Below are 21,513 nucleotides of genomic sequence, written 5' to 3'. Positions count from 1 at the left end.
ACCAAGTTTTTTTTTTTTAAAAAAATGATTTTTCACTGCTTGTTATTGTTAGCTTTTATTTTTTCAGATCGTATAACTGAAAGTTTTTGGCACTTACTCTGATAGTGTCTGAAATTAATCACACTATAAAATGCATTTATGGTTGGAAACACATTTTCTGCTTTACTACATCTTGGCCAATTTTGACTGGTTACACTGTTGTGGGGTGGGTGGGGATGAATCCTTCTGTCTTATTTTATTTTTCTATGTATGACATTGTTTCATTAGCTACTGGTGAAGGGATATTTTCTACTATCTTTGTTGCAAAAACATAATTTAATGGTCCCTAGTGGGAGCTAGGGCTCTCCATAGATAATTTCAGAGCAGTTTAAGGTTTTCACCATGTGGCTCCTGAATGGTAGTGTTACCTTCTGAAAGTTCTGGGTGATTTTGCCCTTATGTGATGTTGCTTAATAACAAAGTTAGAGTATAGACAGTTTTCGGTCCTAAAGGTATAGAAACTGAGGAATTTTTTTCCAGTAAATAGGCTTTTACAAGAACAAATATTAATAACAGATTTGGGGACTTTTTTTTTTTTTTTTCCATCAGTGACCCATTTCCATTCCTGATGAGGTCTCTTGGCACTTGTCAACCCCACCTGAATTTTCCACAGACTGCCTAACTGTGGTTTTTCTTAGATCAGCCCTCTATTTTCTAGACTGGTGGTGGTGTTTACTGTTGGATGGATGTGCAAGATGATTTCATTAGAACACGGAAAGGAAACTTCAGAAGTTTTTTTTCCTCTTTTGCACTTCCGTTTCTACAGAGTATTTGGTTCAGATCAATAATATACTTGCAGATACACAAAAATCGGAGTGTGCATACTTTGTTGGAGCAGGCATTCATATAGGTAATTTATACATTGATTAAATCAAGAAGTGATGACATACAGAGATACGGTGTAGGTGGGCATGCTTAGAAACGTTTTATTGAATGGTGATGTTCATGAAGCCAGTGCTTATCAGTGCCCTGGACAGGACTCTGTGCTCATTGATTGATTCCAAGCAGCCTGCTGTCTGCCTCACTAGCTCTGTGTGTGGTCCCATAGATATTACTTGGCAGTGAATGTCAAGGTTTTTTTTTTTTTTTTTTCCAGCTAGTTGCTGTCATACAAGAAACAGATTTGCTTTGTGATTTTATGTATCGGTTTTTCTGCAGGGGAACTTTGATGTATCACTGTTGCAAGCATTCCAGTGACTCCCGCGGAACTGCCTTCATGCTAACAGAGGCTGATTATCCTCTGTGACTTCAGGGAGGGTCATATGTGTTCTGTATTTGATTTGTTGTTGTTGTTATTGTTGTATTTTTTTTTCCTTCTACTTTTAAAAATCCAGCTTGCAACTGCTTCTTGTGCTTTTTATTCTCTCCCAATTTGTAATTTGGCTGGGATGAACGTTAGTCATTGTTTAGCCAAAAAAGATCTTGCACTAGATTTTGGATGGTGAGATTTGGTTGCTGTTCCATTTTGCCATTCTGTGATGGCAAAGCAACGTGGATTTCTTTTCAGATGTAGTTAAGCAAAGTCACTTGCAGACCACCAACTGACTTTTAAACATAAGGAACGGTGAGGGTTAGACTGTAGTTAATCCATTTCTTTCTTGCGTTCGTTCTGACCTCATGCCATGCATTCCCCTCTCAGCCTCCGCCAGTCTGGTTATTAATGCAACCAGAGCATCACTTGAGATCCGCCTGGTGTCACATAGCTATTGACTTCTCATTTTCCCCCTTATAGAAAGGTTAAGCGATCATCCTTAAATGCTACATTTATTTGAAGTGGCACTTGGGCATGCTTACTTATGCATTCCAATGCATCTCACTCTGACTTGTGCAGGCTTGGAGCATTGCTTGCAGTTGACAGTCTTGTTTAAATAATAAGACGGCTCCCAGGGAGTAAGGAGGACAGTGGGTATCCCGCAAGGCAAGAGAGTTTTGGAGACTGAACTCAAATCTGACGTACTGTTAACTTTATAGTACAAACTGGAGTCATCATATTTTATTTTTATACTAAAATTATTGTTGCTGTTGAATGCATTTGTTATTACATGTATTGCTTTGGTCAATGAAAGACGTGGTTACGATAAAACTGGCCTCTCACAAGTTGTTTGATGAGTTTTGTTGTTCTTTGGTTTTGGTTTTGGCTTTTTGAATGTACAGGGATTTGGCTATTATTGGCATCTCTGTTCTGATGTCCTTCCTAACTAAACTTTTTGGGGAGCTCCTGTGATCTGGTGTTGGCATCCCCTCCAGATTCATATGTTGGAACCTGGAACTCAGCGTGATGCAATTATTACGGGGTGATGGGAGTCAGGTCTCAAGACCTCCACTTCCACAAGTGAGATCAGACTGTAAAGGAGGCCTGTGAAGCCAGCTTGCCCTTCCCCAGTGAGGATGCAGCCAGAAGGCTCTGCCTGTGAGGAACAGGCCCTCACCAGACACTGAAGCTGTCAGCACATCAGTCTTGGACTTTCCAGTCTCCAGAACCGTGAGCAATACATTCCTGTTGTCAGTCACCCAGTCTGAGGTATTTTTGTTGTAGCAGCCTAAACTAGGACAGGAGAGTAATTTTAAAGTTTTTCTTCCAAAAGAGCTTTTTTTTTTTTTAATAGAGTAAATACTGCTTATCGCAGAGTTTTGTTTAATGTACAGCAGCAGCATGTTTTAAACGTTTCTTTCAGTTCTTTGGAAAAATTAAAAAATTAAAGAAATGAAATACAGGAAAAGGAGAGCCTACCTACCTTTTATTATTTTGGATCACATTGTTTTCATAAAAAGATATTCCAGCCTTCTGGAAGTCTGGAGTAATAACTATTTCCCAGGCAGCGGGTGGGGAGATCCAACGCCACAACATAACTTCTCAGCAAAAGTGTGTGTGTGTGTGTGTGTGTGTGTGTGTGTAAAAAGATTAAACAGTAAAAACGATGCCAAAGTACTTGATATTTTAAATTTCCTTCAAGATAAATTCAAAATTTGAAGCAAACATCTTGCATTTTAATTTGGTGTCCAGTGGGTTCCAACCCTGTTTCCCTTGTTTTGAGACCCTTTGTGGACTGAACACCAGGTATCCGGTAATTTCACTAGTAGTGGATTCTGGCTCTCAAGGATAAAACCTCCGAACGAGGGGCTCCATTAGCCCTCAGGGTAAGGGTGTATAGTCATCTTCTGATTTTTCGGGTGACAAATGAGGAACTTGGAGGCGACCGGCCTCCTTCTCCCTCCTTCATTCCTAACAGCTATCCACATGCTGGTGATCCCTCCTGTCATTCTCGTTACTACAAGGTACCCACTTGGGCGACCTCATGTGATTAGTTGCAACAAGCTCCACCTTCTCTTCCAAGCCATGCAGTAGGTGGAAACCATATTTGATCTTGTAACTCCCACAATAAAAGCCCACCACCTCTTCCCGTTACCCATAGGAACATCTGATTTCTCTTGGAGCATCCATGGTCCCAGACCAGTCTTTTAGCCTTATCAGTTGCAGCTCTTTCCTGCAATTGTCTCTACAGCACTGGGCTGATGGTACTTTCATCCCTCAGTCTTTATTCTTCGCCCTCTCTTCTCTTGGAGTGGTTTTGCCTTTCCTCTCCATAGTATAAACCTCCCCTATCCTTGTTTGTTCCCTTCCGTCCTCAAAAGCCAAGTCAAATCCTGATAGCCCTTGAGGACCAGGCTCAACTAATAGCTTCTCCTTGTAGAATTGATCTATTTCTTCCACCATTCACTATTGATAAAGCCAGATTGGCCTCTACAGAGGGGAAGAGTGACCACCAGTTTCATGGATTTAGGTATCTTAGGAAATGGCCTAATTCCTTATCCTATACTTATTGAGCAGGTGCTCAATCAATGTTTATTAGGCTGAACTGAATGGGCAGCAATTAGGATAGTTCTTATTGAGATACTGTGCTTTACCCAAACAAGTCACAAGCAGTTTTAGCCAGTCATAAATACAACTGTTTAGAAATTATTTTTATTTTGTTTTTATTTCACACAAGGCTATCATTTGTAAGATACACTATTTTATTTCTCACTAGGAAGGAAAGAGAACACCGATGATTAAACTAGAATACACCATTAGGATTGTGAGAAACATTCAATTCCAGAGATGTTAAAGTGAAAACACAGAGTTCTTAGCATCAATGAAATAAGGAATTACATTGAACTTGTTAGGGCTTGTAGTCTTAATTGTATAACTACCAAGTAACTTGAAGTGATTTCCAAATAAAAAAAAAAATTGAGGTCATTGTGAAAGGTGTCTTGCATTTGGAAATGAGGAGAGTGGAAGGGAGTGTTTTGGGCAAGGCATCCAGGGAGGGACCCAAGGCCTTGGGAACATTCACTGCTCTGTCAAAGAGACCTCTGACAGCGTCTTCAAATTTGAGATAGTCCTTCACTTAGATGGAGACTCATAGGTAAAGAATCAAACCTCTCCATTTTGAAAATCCTTTAAAAAGATTTTTTAAAAAGTCATTTGAATTTCAAGACTCTTGGCTATCTAAAGTGTTTCGGTTATTTCTTGATTAAAATTCTTCCATTAGGTTATGACATGGACACATATCAAAGTTCAGGGTGCTCATAATACCTGCTTAGCGGTGGCCTTATTCAGGGACATGTGAGAGATTCACTTCTGGGAAGGGCTAGCATATTTCTCTAGGATCACACTCACTCAATGCCTTTTGGTTATTTCGGGAATTGCCAATGGAATAGTCATGCACATATACATACTTAGCATTTCTTAATCTCTTCTTTTCCTGCATCCCCAAAGCCACAGCCTTGGAGGCCACCTCCTTGGTAGCTGGAGTGCTGATATCTCTCTTTAATCATTTTTCTCTTCAAAGAATCTCACTCTTTGCTGTCAATCCAAGAGCAGCAAGAGCTGAGACCAAAGAAGGAAGGAGTTCATGAGGGAGGATTTTTTCCCCGCCCGCCATTTAGATGCAAAGTGTAAGGGGCCAGTAAAGTGGATTTGTCACCCCTCCCCCACAACTGCAAGCTCTTCAGAGGGTTGGTGGTATTTCCTCCGTCCTCTGTGTCACAGGCAATCCCAGACTGCATTGCTCACAGGCCTATGTGCCACACCAGCCTTTTGGGTGTGTGGTCTCACCCAGAGTGCGCTTCCCTGATCCCGGGATGGCCTCCCACTCTAGATAGCAGCTGCAGGCCGAGGTTTGCCACTTGTGGGGAAGTTTGGAGGAGGACATAGTGAATAGTGACCTTGTCTTGTTTTGCTTCCTGATGACACCGTGACTGTGTTTGTGAACCATTCCCCCAAAGCTGCATGGTAAGGGAACTGGTTGAGGGGGGTCCACATTGTAGAAGTTGGGGGCACCGTCATGGAATTGTTGGTTGCACTTTCATACATTCAGGTCACCTGGCCAAGTGACCTCAGTGGCAGGGCAGCAGGTGCTATGGCCCAGACTCCCTTCCTGTGGGTGCCTTTCCACTTGAGGCACCTAGGGCCATCTTCTTTAGCCTGGGGGCCCCTCTGTCTCCGTGCTGGCTTGAGGCTAGATGTCAGGCTTGGAAAACCAGGGGGAATTAGACTCAGGTTCCCTTCCTGGATCTTTAATCTTTGACAGTGAAAGAGAAGCACCCCTCCCCCACCACCATGCCAGCTGTGTGTCCTGAAAACATGGTTTCTTCCTGAACATGGTGAAGCTCCTGGGCCCCCAGTGGGGCAGGGGGATGATGAGAGAGAGATCTACCAAGGGAAAGACACCTGGGTGGCCCAGTTTTAGAAAATTTGTTGTTGGGCAAAGTGATTTTAAATGGAAGTCTCTCCTAAACGGAGATGTCGAAGTGCTCCTGAGAACATAACTTTGGTATGAAGTTTAAGGATTCAATTCTGTGATGTTTTATAGGAGGCGTGAAAGCACCTCTGGGAGAGTAGCATCCTCTCCCTCTTTCTCCTTAAGGGCACCCAGCTAACCTAGTTCTTTCACTGGGAACGCCCTGGAAATCAAGCTGCAGCTTGGGCACAGCAGTGAAGGACAGAGGTCAGCATTGGAAGCGAGCTACATTCAGCTCTATTTCCATTTCTCTTCTGGGATCAAACGCTCCACAGTCTCTCGCAGTGACAATGGGAAGAGCTTTTTTGATGTAACTCAAAATCGATAATTTAGGAACCAAGAGCCCAAAGCTGTGATCTGGTCACTGCTCTTGGAGTGTTGGGAGGGATTCTCAAGTGTGCAGTAGCTTCATGGCTTTTAGAAATGGGAAGGGGTTTCTGAGAAATCATGTGAGTCTCATGGTATGTCCACTTCAGCAGGCCAGGGCCTCCCAGGAGCCTAAAGTGTTGGGCTGCAGGGGTATCTGGGGTGGGTGGGTGGGTTGGATGGCCAGCTGTGCAGCAGAGACCTCTGGGACTGGTGGTTTCCAAATTCCCTTGAGTGATACTAGTAGGGAACTCTGCAGTGACTGATTCGGTTTTGTAATACTTTGGCAGTCACCAGTTGGAGGTGTCTAAGAGTAGTCGCAAGACGATAAACACCCAGAACTTAGGGAAACTTAGAATCTGAGTGTTTTGGCCTAAAGCCACTTAACATAGCGTGAGCCAGATAGTGAGCTTTCCATAAATGGCAGCTCTCCCTGGGCTGGGGTAGAACACATTACTTCATTTTGAAATGCACTGACTTTACTCGTAAGAAACATGGTAACGTCTGTCCCAGCTGAACTTGATCGAGTATTGCCAAAGATTCACTGCTCTAAAATTAAAACGATTTTAGTAGATAGCTCCCAACTTGTAAAAAGTATTGATTCTATAAATATGTTTCTTACTTTGGGATACATTGGGGTATATTAGGAAGTACTATTGCTGAAAATTAGAGCAATCCGTGGATATGGAAAGTTTGGGGGGTTTTGTTTGGCTGCTTGGAGTGTCTGTTTTAACAAACAAACAAACAACAATAACAACAAAAAACCACCAATTGGCCTACAATCAGGTCATTCATGCTTTATGGAATAGGAGTTTGGGGCCCCTTTCTTGGCTCATTCATCTGTGCTGAGAGATCAATTTTTCTCAGAGTCCTGGCCCTGCCCCAGAGCTGCCAGGGGTCAGGAGGGAAGGTGGACACCTCATCTCTTTGTCTGACTCTTAGCTGCAGTCTCAGCTTTCCCAAAAGCCAGACAAGCACACCCCAGGGTGGAACCTGTCCTTAACCCCAGGTGGGGTGTGGCCATCTGGCAGCTGGACCCACCTCTACTGGAACCAGAGAGCCCCACCTTCTGGTCTCAGTCCTTCCTCTGGATCCGGCCCTGTGGATGGAGGGCAGACAGTGCTTCCTGGGAGGCAGCAGCAGCCTGCCCACCCGGCCTTATCCTCTCTTTCCCAGCTGCTGTCCCTGAATTGTAATTTCTTTTTAATCAATTGTCAAAGTTCAGAACATGGTTCATCCTATCACAGTGGCCTCAGGCGGCCACAGTGGAAATTCCCGTCTGATCCTAATAGCAAGGACGTGTGTCCTTCTTCTGAGCAGTTTGTGAGGACACTGTGAACTTCGCTGTGGTCATCGCAGTCCCCATTGGAGGTGGCTGTCACAGGCTTCCTGGCAGTGACCTGGTGTGAGGCTCCACAAGGTGCACACCAGCGCCCTTCGTGTCCTTGGTCTTGGTCTTACCTTTGCGATTATTTTTCCCTCTTTTTTCTAGAAGTAATTTCCTTTATTTTATTTTAAATTCTATATCCTTGGAAGTCACTTTCGAGTCTTTTCAAGAAAGAAAGTAACAGTTAAAAGCAGTTAAAAAGACGACTGATTAATTTTTTAACTTTCTAAAATTTATATTCTGGTGTCCCAGATCCATCCATCCATCTGTGCATACAATCAATACTGATTCAGGAGCTAACTTGAAGACTAAAAACCAAATCATTCTGGTGCTTATTTACATATAAAATAAATGTTAAGAATTTTGACCCAAGATCTCTACATCCTCTCTCCCTTTTTTAGGTTTCGGGTAGAGGGAAACTACCTGATTCTCATTAATTCACTAATTATGGAACTTCCTTGGGTACTAAAAAAAAAGACAAATAGGAAAAGAACTAACACACTTATGTAGAATTTTATGGCTGAGGATGCCATAAAGTGATTCTTTAATTTCTTTCTTATAAACATCCTTTCAGGTGGGTGTTAGTAAGGCAGACACTACTACATCCTTTTTTTCCCCCGGTGGTTGTCAAAGTGGATCATTTAGTAACCCAAGATCACATACTTTTAGAGAGTGAGAAAGTCCGGTAATTGAACCTGGGTATTTGTGGGACAAGTATAATACACTTTTCTCTATATAATTTGATTTCTGAAACTTGTAAGAACTTAAAAATGACAAAAAAAAAATGGGTGTTTTTGAAGATGAAGAAAGAAAAATTCTGGTCCAGCAGACTTCTTTAGGAAAAGCCAGGGTTTCGATGCCATGGGCACTTGTTTCTGACACATGTCTTGGTTTCATCGTCAATCATGCCATAGGATTGGATCGGTGGGGCTTCTGAGCCCTATTCTTGCAGGTATTTGAAGGCTGAGATTAGTTTTGGTTATTCCTTTCCCACCAGCACAGTAACACACACTTCCCGGTGAAAGCTGGTCATTTGACACCTGACCCAGAATCTTACTGTATGAGTTGAGCGTGAATCATAGTGATGTTGAGAAACTCGGTCTATTGAGTATTCATGTCATTTCACTGTAAGGCAAGCAGGTGGGTGGTACAGAGGGACTCCTGAGCATGGCTCACATGTGTGTGGGGGGCACGGGGAGTGCTGTGGCAAATTGAGCACACAGCATCTTCCAGCCGGGTTAATAAACTCACCATATTCTTTGCTGACAAATTGAAGGCTATTGATTTCATTCAACTTATAACAGATTCATTTTCAATGAAATAAGTGTCATGTTAGCCTCCATAACACTAGCCTACCCCCTAGGACACTCCTCATGTCTTACAAATGTTAAATAACAGCAGAAATAGAAGCTAGCATTGAAAAGAACTGATCACTTGGTGGGGCCTTAGCTTACCTGCTGCTTGTACAATAATAAATGTGGAGGCCTTTATTTGTCCACCTCATGGATCAGTTCCACAGCCCGGGTCATGGATACAATTTGTTTCTACCAAAATAACAATAATAATAATAATGATAATAATATTGATAATAATAAAAGATGCCTATTGATTCAGTGTTGCTTTCCTTTGTGTTTCATAAATAACACTCCATAATGTTAACTTTCCTCTTCCTTTAGTTCTTTTGCTCAAGGACTTGAAGAATATAGATAGAAAAAAAAAAATGAAGTCTGGTTGATAGTGTACAAATTGCACCATCAGCCTCTGTGGTGCAGGTGGAAGGACAGCCGCCCGCAGGCCCCTTTGCCAGCAAGAACCCAGCCTTGCAAATTATTGGCAGCTGGCACCGTAATGAGTCCATTTCAATATAAATGGGTTGTTGCTTATTAATTTCTGCCAGTTCTAAGCAATTCAGGGACTGCTTTGAAAATTTGGAAATTTGCAGACAGCCGTTCACAGAGGATGCCCAGGAAAAGGGAATAAACAGGGTAGCCATGGGGGGACTCATGAAAGGGCAAGTTTTGTGGGGGTAATGATGGGGTATTGCTAGAACTCCTGTTCCTTCCCCTGCAAGCGTGAGTCACTAGCTTCATGGTTAAATAGCACATTTTCCAAGATGAGGAAGGCGCGAAACTTCACTTCTTGTTCTGTTCCGTGTGGATGTATAATTTATTTACTTATTGCCTCTCTCTGCTTCTTTTCTACAAGTGGGCAATTCTCTCCTTGTTCCTACCTTGCTGAAACCACCAGCAAGTGGGTGGCAGCGGCAGGCAGTCCACAGGGGAATGTCCAGTTGGAAAGTAATGAAACGAAGCCATTCACAGAGACCCTCCAGGCCTTTTTGCCTGCCTTTGCATTCCCAATTTCACCTCAAAAGGCAAACTGTTTAAAAACAACAGGAAAAAAGAAAAAAAGAATCAAAAGGACCATTAACCCTGCTTTTTCTGGGAGCCCTCCTTTTCAATTTACTTTTGCTGTTAAATAACAATTGGAATTTTTCTCTGTGTATATTCTTCATATGAGTTTTCTATGAATGTGATGTTTTCATCTTAAGAAAAAACATGCATATGACGAGGAGGGCTATGGATTTAAGTTGGTCTCTTTTTTTTCCCCCCTGTCTTTTAGTGTTTTCTTCAACTTCCATCTCAATGCAGCTGTAGTTTGAGAATAACTGAGGTTCCTTTGTTGCCTTCCGTTTCTCTTTTGAGATTCTTTGAAAAGTAAGAGAGGGTAATCGAAATCACCCGACAGCAACCTGTTTCTGTGATCCAATGTCATCATCTTACAGAAACAGACTAAAATGACCAAATGACTTCGTGTGCAGGGCTAGTTATGACCACCAATGTGGGGATGCTGGCCTTTGTTTATCTCTCTGACTAAGCCTGTCACTTTATACCTGTAGCTAAATGTTGCATCCTCTGATTTCGGGTTTTTGGGGCAACTTTGTGTTCCATTGCACCCCAGATCGATGTGGGATAATTAATGCAGATGATCTTGATGGGAGATGCCCATTTCCTTTTTTTCTCGCTGACCATTCCCTTCTGTTTTTTTTTTTTTTCTGTCCCCTCTGACCCTCTCCTCTCCAGGTTTTTGGCACATTCTCCCAGACTCAGATGAGATCCTGATGGCCACGGAGCAGGAGGGCAGGTGCTGACACCTTCCCCAGCCCCAGCCCCAGCCCCAACCGCCGACATCATTTCCAACATCAATATCTAAATGCCACAGTGCTTTGGGGGCAAGTTGGGCTGGGGACCACTGTTGCCTTTTAAGGTAAGTTTGCCTGTGTGGATTTGAGCCTCTGTGTGTCTGCACCAAGTAGAACTGCTGCAAAGGCGGTGGGACAGTTGCATTTTTATCACAGTCGAAATTGCTGTGTTGTATGTAGCTCATGGGAAAAAGAATTTGGAATCACTTCCTTGGATTAGGGTTACACCCATCCAACAAAGCAAAAGCATTAGACTTAAAACAAAAGGAAAAGACCAAGCAGGTACCTATGAGATCTTTTATTCCCCTGTGAATTGCCCTCGGGGATCTTTTATCCCTGAGTTTCACCATCTTTATCTTGGATTATGTTTGAAAAAGGCAAACCTAGCTTCAAAATCCAGCCTCAGAACAAGGATCTATTTTGTTTCTGCTTTGGATAATCTTTAAAAAGCACAAATAAGCAGTCAAAATAATAATCTTTTCTAAATCAAAGATCATCTTTTATTTGTTGCAAAACTTTCTTGTTTAGTCTCTTGGGTTAGAGGTATTTGTGTGTGACTTGGCAAAACTCTATTCATGGGTTGTAACGATTTAGCAAAAACTTTCAGAACTTAGTCTCAGTTTAATCTTAGCTCTTCCCCCTCTGCTTCAAGCGCAACATCCAGTAGGGAAAAAACAGGCTTGAAACCAAGACCTCCCACTAGAATCTAATTTTAAATTTGCAATCTGTTGTCTTGTGATTTTTGCTTCAAATTTAACTTTGAAATAAATACATTCCATCCTTTCTCCTGCGGCTTCAGAGGTCTGTTTTCAAGTCAGAGAAGGGTAATGATTACATTTATTTTAATAGGTTTTTAAATACCTCAGGGGAATGAAAACTGATGTTATTAATAATTATATCTTAGATACATCATAACATGCCTTATGGTTGGATCTCACTATCTTTACCAGCAACAGAGAAACCTTGACTTCATGCTTAACTTTTGTGTTGAATATGCTATGAATTGGATTATCTGGCTTAGCACTGGAATCTTACGTTTTTTATATTTGGAGTTCCCTTGTTTTAAGGCAATCTCAATGATGAAAAGTCCTCCCCCAAATTAAAAGTTAAGGAAATTTAGGTTATAAATATGATGATAAGACCTGGTCTCTGCCACAGGAAGATTATAATAAAACAGGAAGGGTCAAGGTCACCCTACTACAGATGCAATGAGAGGAGGTCAAATAAAGTGCTGTTGTATTCTTGAAATAAAGGCTGTAGCTTAGTGGCAGAGCGCTCACCTAGCACAGGTGAGGCCCTGGGTTCGATCCTCAGCAACGTATAAAAAGTAAACAAATAAAATAAGGGTATTTTGTTCATCTACAACTAAAAAAACAAATTGAAAATATTAAAAAATAAGGGATTAATTCCAAGCCAGATCGTGTATTCTTTATCTTAGGTACTTTCCCCAGGCCATCTGTCTGGAGTTTGGGTTTGGTGACACTCCTTCATAGCTGTGGGCATAGTGCCTACATCCTTACTCTCTTTAATGGGCCAAAACAACAACAACAAAAAAACAAATTCTGTGACTCAAAACCTGTTAACATGTTTTGCTTTTTTTTTTTTTTTTTTCCTTTCCTGAAAAAAAATGAATTGCATGTTTGGTATAAGAACTTTAGAAATTTTTTTAAAAAGAAAGTATTGTGAAAATTGAAATGACCCAAAAGCACTTTATCCTGAATAGTCACTTTAAAACTTTTTTTCATTGCATGTGTAGGTATGGGAAATATTTACTTATTCAAAATTTAACCTGCTTTGAGATTCGTATCTTGGAAATGCACCTCAAATGTAGGTTTTTCACTTGTTGATAGGAGAAATTTTGCTCCACTGATGTTGGATCTCAATGGCAAGATCATCTTTTTCATTATTTGCTCTCAAATACGGCAAGTATTGGTTCGAAGACCCACAGGCTGGCCTTTGGTCATGGGAACCGCTCCTGTTCCTCTGCTGTGGTGTGGAGCATCCTCCTGTGTCTGCTAGGGGTACCACTGGAACCTCGGGTGTCTTTAGAGAATTAGACATTCTAAGCCATAAAAATATTAATTGTAACCTCCTTAGTCCTCAAGGCGATGCAGTTATTTCCAGATTCCATTCTATTTTTTTTTCTTTTCCTCCCGCTTCTCCCCCTCAACAATCTGCTCTTGGAGGATTTTCCTTTGCTCTCTGTGCCTGCAACTTTGACCTGTGAGGCGGCTTCCTATTTATTGGGATGTTTTCTCATGCAGTACTGAGAAAATAAAACATTAGATTGATTTGGAAAATGTAGCACACATGTTACATCTGGGATCGTATACGGCTTACCTTTTTATTCCCTAATATAAATGATAGCTCAAACTTTTCCAAGTTCAAGTTTTTTTGTAGGCGGGAACATTCCATCATGGCTAATAGATTCCCAAATGATTTTCTTAAGTTAAGAAAAGGCCTATGGGCTCATATACAGGCTTCTACTTATGACCCAAACTTTGTATGTTACCTTTCTTTTTCATATGTGTTCTGTTTCTCTACTCATGCGTCATCATTGACATTCACAATGATCTTCATAGACATTGCAAGCAGTTCAGTGTTTCATTTATTTCAAGAGTGTTTACCTTTATTCAGGGAGCACAGTTATAACAACTGCTTTAAAAGTCTGTGTTGATAATTCCATTTCTAGGCCACTTTGGAGTTGGCTTCTACTGTCTTTATCCTTGGGAATTGATTAAATTTTCTTGGTATCTGAAGAATGAGTCTGGGCTGTGTGTGGACTTACACACAGCACCAGAGGATTTTTTTTTTTTTCTATCAGTTCTCTTTTCTCTGACATCCAGGTGTCTGGCTTGCTGGGATCTTTCTCACTTCTTCTAGGCAGAACAACAGGGCTTGTCCTGATGGTTTTGCTTCTTGTTCCATAGCTATACTGGTGTCCACCCTTGGAGCAAGCTTGGGTAAGAAGCTACCATTGTAAGAGTGGCTCTTTGAGTTTTGACTCTCTCTCCTCCATCTGTCTGCTTTTGTTTACATTTTGTCTAGCATTTTTAGTTGCAGCTATTGGAGGTGAGATAGGCCAGGGTAGTTTAGTCCATACCGCTGGTGCTAGATATTAACAATTCATTTTCGTTCACCAATTTATTAAGACAAAAGCTCTATCCCCAGGTAATCAACTCATTGTGGACCATCAGTGTATGTTTGCTTTATATTTCCTGATAGCAATTCACTAGAAAGTGTTCAATAAATAAGTATTTCTTATTGTTCGATTCATGGGAATTACATTCGAATGTTCTGGGTATCTGAAGAATGAGTCTGGGCTGTGTGTGGACTTACACACAGTACCAGAGGATTTTCTTTTTCAGTTCTTTTTAGCCAAAAAGAAAGGGCAGGGGTGGAGGGTGGGAGCAGATGTGTGATCCATGTACTTTTCAGGAAGAATCCTTACTTTTTAACTGACATTTCATTTGGTCAGAATATGGCAGTTCATTAAGACTTGGTGGGTTTGTTTTAAATTTTTTATTTCAAAATAGTTATAGATTCAAAGAAATTTTTTACAGAAGGGGTAACCATCACCCAGTTTTCTCCTTGTGTTTGCATCTTGCATAATGATAGTAAATGCCATAGTCAGGAATTTGACATTGTTTCGATGTGTGTGTATAGTTCTCCATCATTTCACCACATAAGGCTGAAACATCCTGAGAAATCACCTCCTACCTGGTGTACGTGTGAAACACCCTGACTAATCGATGTCTGTGCATATGGATAAAGTTCCCTACGGGGCTTTGTAGCTCCTTCTCTGTGTATTGAATTTGATGGGATTTAAAAACTACATGTAGTGTAATTACTCACAAAAAAGTTTAATTCACCACTGGAATAGAGAGATCCTGGGGCTGATGAGCTCGGCAGAGACACGCTCACCCTCCGATCCTTGGTCTCTGACCCTCAGACTTCTCTGTGATCTCTCAACCTTCTGATCCCCTGCCACTTTCGATGTCACCTCTGCTTATCATGCCGATGTGTCCATCCCCTCATTTCCCTTAGATTGTCTTGGGGCTGATAGTTCTGCCCTAGCCACCCTGATTCTGGGGAGGGGTGGCCTCTCAACCCTTAGCCTGATCCCAGGCTTCTGCAAGGCAGCTCCAGAAGAAGGTGGGAGAGAGGAACTGAAGGCAGGCATTCAGTGGAACCAGACCGGAGCAAATCCTTAATTTCCCCTCAGGTGACAGGAGGCAGGGTGAGGAACACAGTGAGCAAATACGAACCCGTCAGGCCATTGAAGTACATTTTGGCATTCATTCACCCAGGGTTTTTTTTTTTTTTTTTTCATTGAGCACCTACTACTTTTCAGGCTGAGTTTCAGCCACTGAGGATGCAGCAGGAAACAAGACAAGTCAAATTTTCAGCCCTCCTGAAGCTTAGTTCTGGTGGGGAAGAATAGAAAATAAAAAAAGACAAGTCACCAAACTATATTGTGTGTTATCATACAGGCTAAGGAAGAAAACAGAAGTGGAGGGATAAGAAGGGTTGTTTTCTGCAGGAGATGCTGTCACCTTAGAGAGGCCAGGCCAGGAAAGGTCTCCTCACAAGGTGACATTTGGGTGGATGAACTTGGGAATGAGCCAGGCAGATGCTGGACAGGATGAGGGCTCCAGTCAGAGGGAGGAGCATGAGCAAGGAGGGCCCTGAGGTAGGCCAGTAAAGCCTGAAGGTAGAGCACAGATGAAAAAGAAAAGTCTAGAAGTCAAACTCGAGGTTTAAATACTGAAAGTTTTCTTGCATTAAAATTTTGTTCACTACCTCCAATTACCCCCGGAATGTGAAAACTACCTGGGACCATTAGCAATCTATAAAAATATTTTCATGTGTATGTTATTTCGGAGCCCCCTATGGATGCCCCTCCTGGACCTTTCCCTAACCTTTCAGGAAAAGCTTTCAAATTAAGAGGTATTTCTGCAGCCCCCTAGAAACTTATTTTTCTTAAGTTTTGTGGCTTTAAACTTAAGGCTCACTCTACTTAGGTCATCCCCTGAGAATCTCTCTTGGTAAGGATTTAGGAGATTTGGCGTTCGTCTCGAAATTCTAGTTCTGAAGATGAAAGTGGCGTCCTTCCTACCTTGGCTGCCTGAAAAGACTCTTGCTACTAAAAATGCTATTAATATAGCAGACCCGTCAGTGTGATGCATGGAGTGCTGTAATTCTTGAGGGTTGGGGCCATTTCCCAAGGAAACCTCTTCTGAGGCTTTTAACTTGATTAGTTTTCTGTTGGCAGAAATGAACCCAACCAGAAAGTTGTTGAAAACATGTCTGTCAATTTATATTAGCAAACTTTTGATATGTATGTGTGCTTGAGGAGGGTAAATCTGAGCAAGTTTGAGGTGACAGATTTGCCCATTCTTTCAATCAATGTATCTCACCATTATTTTTTCCTCTTTTCTTTGGGGGATGTGTGTGGCGGAGTTGGGGATTGAACCCAGGGCCATGCATGTATTCACTACCACGGAGCTACTGCCCGAGCCATCTCCCCTTTTGAATGTGATTCTCAGAATGGGGCTCTATCATTTATTCTTTTATTATTTATTGGCAAAACATAGTTACATAGCCATATGTAGACATCTTAATTTATACATTTGAAAAATCAAGAACTCTAAGAAATCGCTCCTGGCCTTTAGTGTTATGGAAATGTGTATTTATTTGCTTGATTTGTAAAAAGACAAATGTGGCCCATGCTTGTCTTAGGAGTTAAGATAAACATCAGTGGTCACAGGTGGACAGTTGATTTTTTTCATTTTTTTCTATAATGAGTTTTTTTCCTTTGCTTCTTAAACATACTAGCCAGAGAAGCGTGAACATATTGCTTTGAAATGTACTTGCTGCTACCAAAAGGGAGATTCTCTTTTTTGGAAAATTCCCTCTGAGAATCCTACGATGTGTGGCCTAGTAGGGACTATTCCAGCAGAGGAATAACTTAACATCTGGTGTCTTTATGAATTACCTCTGAACTCACTGGAACAGTAAGGGGAGGTTTTCCCTCCCTCTTGCCATAAATTTTATTTCAGTAAAGATGTACAGTGAGACCTTAAACAGCATTTAGACTGAGTAGTGGAATTCCAGAGTGATTCCTGAACCAGTATGAAGGTATGTTATCGTCCAATGTGTTTTGCTCTCTCTGCAGTGGTCACGGCAAGTTCTTGTGCCTTTTACTTTCTTGTTTATTGCTTTTCCTCCCCTGGCTGATTATCAGTTTCATGAGAATGAGGAATGTGTCTCTGCTTTGTCTCTGGCTTCTTGAACGTGGTAGGTGCTTAGTAAATAAGTGAGCAGTCATGTAGCTGGTTAAAATAACGAGTTCAGAGATATGTCCTCCTCCTCTCTATCTTCCCTCTTTCCTTCCCACTGTGTTCACGTATTTTCTTGAGTGTATTTGCTGTGGAGGGACAGACCTGTGGAGCAAGGAGAAGAAGCTAAGTAGAGTCATGGTTGTTGAGCTTTGGAGACTTTCTTCTTCGCTGCTTTTTATAACAGAATTGTGCTATTGGGTCAGCAACAGAGACTTGGAAAACAGTAAGGAGGGATTTGAGTTGACCTGGATAGCCCCAAAAGACAGACTGGATGATATTTAGTGGTTTTATAATGGGAATTTCTGTTTGCAGGGCACTCTGTACCAGATTCATGTTTGCAGGTTGGATTTGCTCCCAGAACTAAACCCATTAGTCTGATGCTGAACAGGGTTTTTTATTTCGTTTTACCCATCCCTACCTCCACTCCACACAATACCTTCATTTTATTTATTCGTGTGGCGCTGGGTCTCGAACCCAAGGATTCACACATTAGGCAAATGCTCTACCGCTGAGCTACAGCCCCAGCCCACACCTCTGATTTTTTTTTTTGTTTGCTTTGGAATACATACCTAATTCCAAACAGAAAAATACTCCTTGGGTAGATACATTGGTTTGAACTTTAGGGTTTTCAACTTATTATAGGAGTAGAACTTTTGGCATATAATCGTGGATTTAGGAATAGAGGAGTTGCCAGGTGTATAAAAGAGGCACTCTCGATGTCCTTGGGCATCTGCCCTCTGGGGACTAATCTAACACTCTAAGGATCCTTCTTAGGCACCTTTCACATCTCCAGGGACAACCTCAGCAGATGATGCTAGTTCTCATCCGCAACCAGGTAAAAGTCCACAGAACTGCCCCGGGGCATGTAAGAAGTTGGGTTGTTCATTACCTTCCCCCGCCAAGCCAAGGTGTTTGCCCGCCCTGCGAGCTGTGTCGGACTCTAAACCCATTCTAAAAGTAACTCAGTTATCCCCTCTGTTCCCCCTCCCCCTTTGCTGCAGACCATAAAACCATGGGAAACGCAGAAAGTCAGAATGTAGACCATGACTTTTACGGAGAAAAGCATGCCAGCTTGGGGCGCAAGCACACGTCGCGCTCGCTGCGCCTGTCGCACAAGACGCGGCGGACCAGGCACGCCTCCTCGGGAAAGGTGATCCACAGGAACTCGGAAGTGAGCACCCGATCCAGCAGCACCCCGAGCATCCCCCAGTCCCTGGCCGAAAATGGCTTGGAACCCTTCTCCCAGGAAGGCACCCTAGAGGACTTCGGGAGCCCCATTTGGGTGGACCGAGTAGATATGGGCTTGAGACCCGTGTCTTACACCGACTCTTCTGTCACACCCAGCGTAGACAGCAGCATCGTCCTCACCGCAGCCTCCGTGCAAAGCATGCCAGACTCGGAGGAGAGCAGGCTTTACGGGGATGACGCTACGTACTTGGCTGAGGGAGACAGGAGGCAGCATCCCTTTACATCCAACGGGCCCACTTTCATGGAGACTGTGAGCTTTAAGAAGAAACGCTCCAAATCTGCAGACATCTGGCGGGAGGACAGCCTGGAATTCTCACTCTCTGATCTGAGCCAAGAACATTTAACAAGCAACGAAGAAATCTTGGGTTCCGCGGAAGAGAAGGACTGCGAGGAGGCTCGGGGGATGGAAACACAGGCGAGTCCCCGGCAGCTCAGCACCTGTCAGCGTGCCAATTCCCTGGATGACTTGTATGCTCAGAAAAACTCTGGGGTGACGGCAAACGGGGGACCGAGGAGCAAATTTGCAGGCTATTGTCGGAATTTGGTGTCTGATATTCCTGATCTTGCAAACCATAAGATGCCACCAGCTGCTGCCGAAGAGACTGCTCCGTACAGTAATTATAACACACTTCCCTGTAGGAAATCTCACTGTCTTTCGGAAGGTGCCACCAACCCACAAATTAACCATAGCAACAGCATGCAAGGCAGAAGAGCCAAAACAACTCAGGTAAAGCGATTGAAATCTGTTTCAATATTTGGGAACCCGTGCATGACTCTTGAAGTGCATGATTTTGCTCTTAGGAATTTCCCACCTTTTAAATTGGGCTTCCCCCTGTTTGCTTGGTGCCTACTGTCCTAGAGTGGCTTCCGCTTCACCTTTCTGTAGCTCTGTGGATAAGGGGTGGAGATTTTGGAAAGTGTGTATATGTATGCTTCTGTGTGTGTGCATGTGTCTGTGTGTGGGTGCCTGCGTGTGTTGGTGTGTGTGTGTGTGTGTGTGTGTGTGTGTGTGTGTGTGTGATGTGTTAGGAATGAGAATGAAGCTGACAAGTTCAAACTGGGAAACTGCCTTTCAACTCACTTTTTCAGCAGCATCCCACCAGTGTGAGCTGTCTTTTAGCTTGGTCCTTTCCGTGGACAAATAGGCATGGTGCTTTGTAGGCTTTAGAGCTTATGTCTTCACTGCAGCAGGTGGGAATTTGTTTGAAGGCAGCTCATTTGAAGAGGGATCTTTAATTCAGGGCGGGCTCTGGTCACTTGACAACTTCTCTCTGGGGCTGGCAGGCTTGCTGTCTTACCAGGAGCCATTTCAATTTCCTGTTCCTTGCGATGCTGGCCAGCCCCATCTCTGGAGGGAGGTGTAGCGGAAGGAATAACATGGGTGGGTTCCAGATCCTCCTTTGCAGCCAACTTGTTTGACCTTGGGCAAACCCTGACTTCTAGTTGTTCTTTGGAAAAATGGGATAAGGATGCTCAACTGCCCTGCTTTGGGGTCTAGTACATAAGACAGTGGGTGTGGACACATTATTAAAAGATTTAAGAAGTGTACTAATGAAAAAGGAGGACCTGCTAGCTTAGTTGGCAATGTTACTTAATATTAGATAATATCAAGCAATCCTGTACATTTTGGTCACTTTCTGGTACTATTTTTCCTCGTGGGAGAGTTCAGGGAATTTGGGATTATGTTGAGGTTGGGGGAAGTGACATGTCGATTGTGCTTCAGGTTGGTCATTGGGTGAGCAGCAGAGACCACTGCAGTCAGCACCTGCCGTGCACAGTAGGGGTGGCACTAGGCTTTCAGAGCTACAAGTCTGTTGGCACAGGGGTCTAAATAGAATAGGCAAATAGTGAAAGGCCTGGGGGAGCTAAATGAACGTCTTAGACCATGTCTTCATGTGGACGAGTGTTGCTGATGGTGTCCAAGCCACATTCCTGGCTTTACCTCATCTTACCTGGGTAACTTTGGGCCAGGTATTCACTGTCTTGAAGACTTAGTTTATTCCTCTATCAAAGTGGGGATGCCAGGGTTTGGAGTGGAGCCCAGTGGTAAAGCGTTGGCCTAGCATACATGAGGCCCTGGATTTGATCTCCAGCACAGTGAAAAGGAGAAGGAGGAGGGTAAAAATGACCTTCAGGGAAAATGGAACAAGATCGATTGTAAAGTGTAGTGACTGGTTGTTCAGGAAAGCAGGCAGGGAGAACTTGCTAGATTTGTACTTCCCATCCTTGTTAGCGGTGCTGTGTGGCCGGATAGACCCAGGGTAGTTTGGTGTTTGTATCCAAATCTTCTGTCTAAGAAATGAAGTTGATAAAAAGGGTGAACCTGAGGTTCAGAAAACTCAGCATGGGGGCTGGGGTTGTGGCGCAGTGGGGGAGCTCTTGCTTAGCATGTGTGAGGTACTGGTTTGGTTCTCAGTACCATGTATATAAATAAATAAAAGTCCATTGACTACTAAAAAAAATATTTAAAAAACCCCAACTGAATATGAAGCTTATATCTGGAGGCACTGCCTGAATTTTAACCCAGCTCTTTTCTGAATTGAGACTATAATGACAGAATTGACAGGATAAGCCCCTGTGGTCCCTTGCCTACCCTGCAAGGGTGACTCCTGAGAGGTCATGGAGATGGGGAACCTATTAAAAAGTCCCCTGACAGGTGCTGAAGGGCCGTCTTGAAGGCTTTGTCAGATTGGCATCCCTGGCCTTAGGATTAGGGAAGGGCACAGTGACATAGTCTGTTAAAGCTGGGACATCACCTTCGCCTTTCACTTTTACCTGGAGCAATGCTAAGTTAGCACCTGCTCTGTGTAAGATTTAAGAGGGGTATCCGGCTGTCCCTATCTCTATGTTTCTAAGTTGGGGACGGCCAGACCTCTGCTTGCCCCCATACCCACCTGGCTGATGGGGATGTGAGCCTTTTAGTCATGAGTGCCCATGAAAGAGGGGCAAAGCTAGGCAGTTCCCCTTCTAGATCCGGTCCCACTGACTGTTCTCATGTGTAATTGCTGTATGACTTCTCCATTCCTTGGCTTGCCGCCTTCTAAAATTGTTAATATATGGGAGTGAGATCATCTAAGTATAGTGTCTCATAAGTCAGTGCTTAATGTAATGCAAAGTGCAATGGACTAGGAATCCTAAGAAGGA

At 42.9% G+C, this 21,513-nt stretch overlaps 1 protein-coding gene across 5 annotated transcripts in view; it reads left to right on the top strand.

Annotated features, from left to right (window-relative positions):
* Positions 1-21,513, top strand: part of Tiam1 (TIAM Rac1 associated GEF 1) — a 359,774-nt gene that overhangs the window by 218,017 nt on the left and 120,244 nt on the right. For all 5 annotated transcript variants that reach the window (XM_078044523.1, XM_078044519.1, XM_078044520.1 and 2 more), the window contains 2 exons: positions 10,659-10,842; positions 18,123-19,096. In XM_078044523.1, coding sequence (XP_077900649.1) covers positions 18,134-19,096 — 963 coding nt within the window. In that variant the 5' untranslated portion in view covers positions 10,659-10,842; positions 18,123-18,133. The remainder of the gene's footprint in view (positions 1-10,658; positions 10,843-18,122; positions 19,097-21,513) is intronic.

Source organism: Ictidomys tridecemlineatus, chromosome 3, assembly GCF_052094955.1.
Source record: "Ictidomys tridecemlineatus isolate mIctTri1 chromosome 3, mIctTri1.hap1, whole genome shotgun sequence".
NCBI classification, from domain to species: Eukaryota; Metazoa; Chordata; class Mammalia; order Rodentia; family Sciuridae; genus Ictidomys; species Ictidomys tridecemlineatus.
The sequence above is the reverse complement of the archived record's forward strand: the minus strand, read 5'-3'. Positions and strand labels throughout refer to the sequence as shown.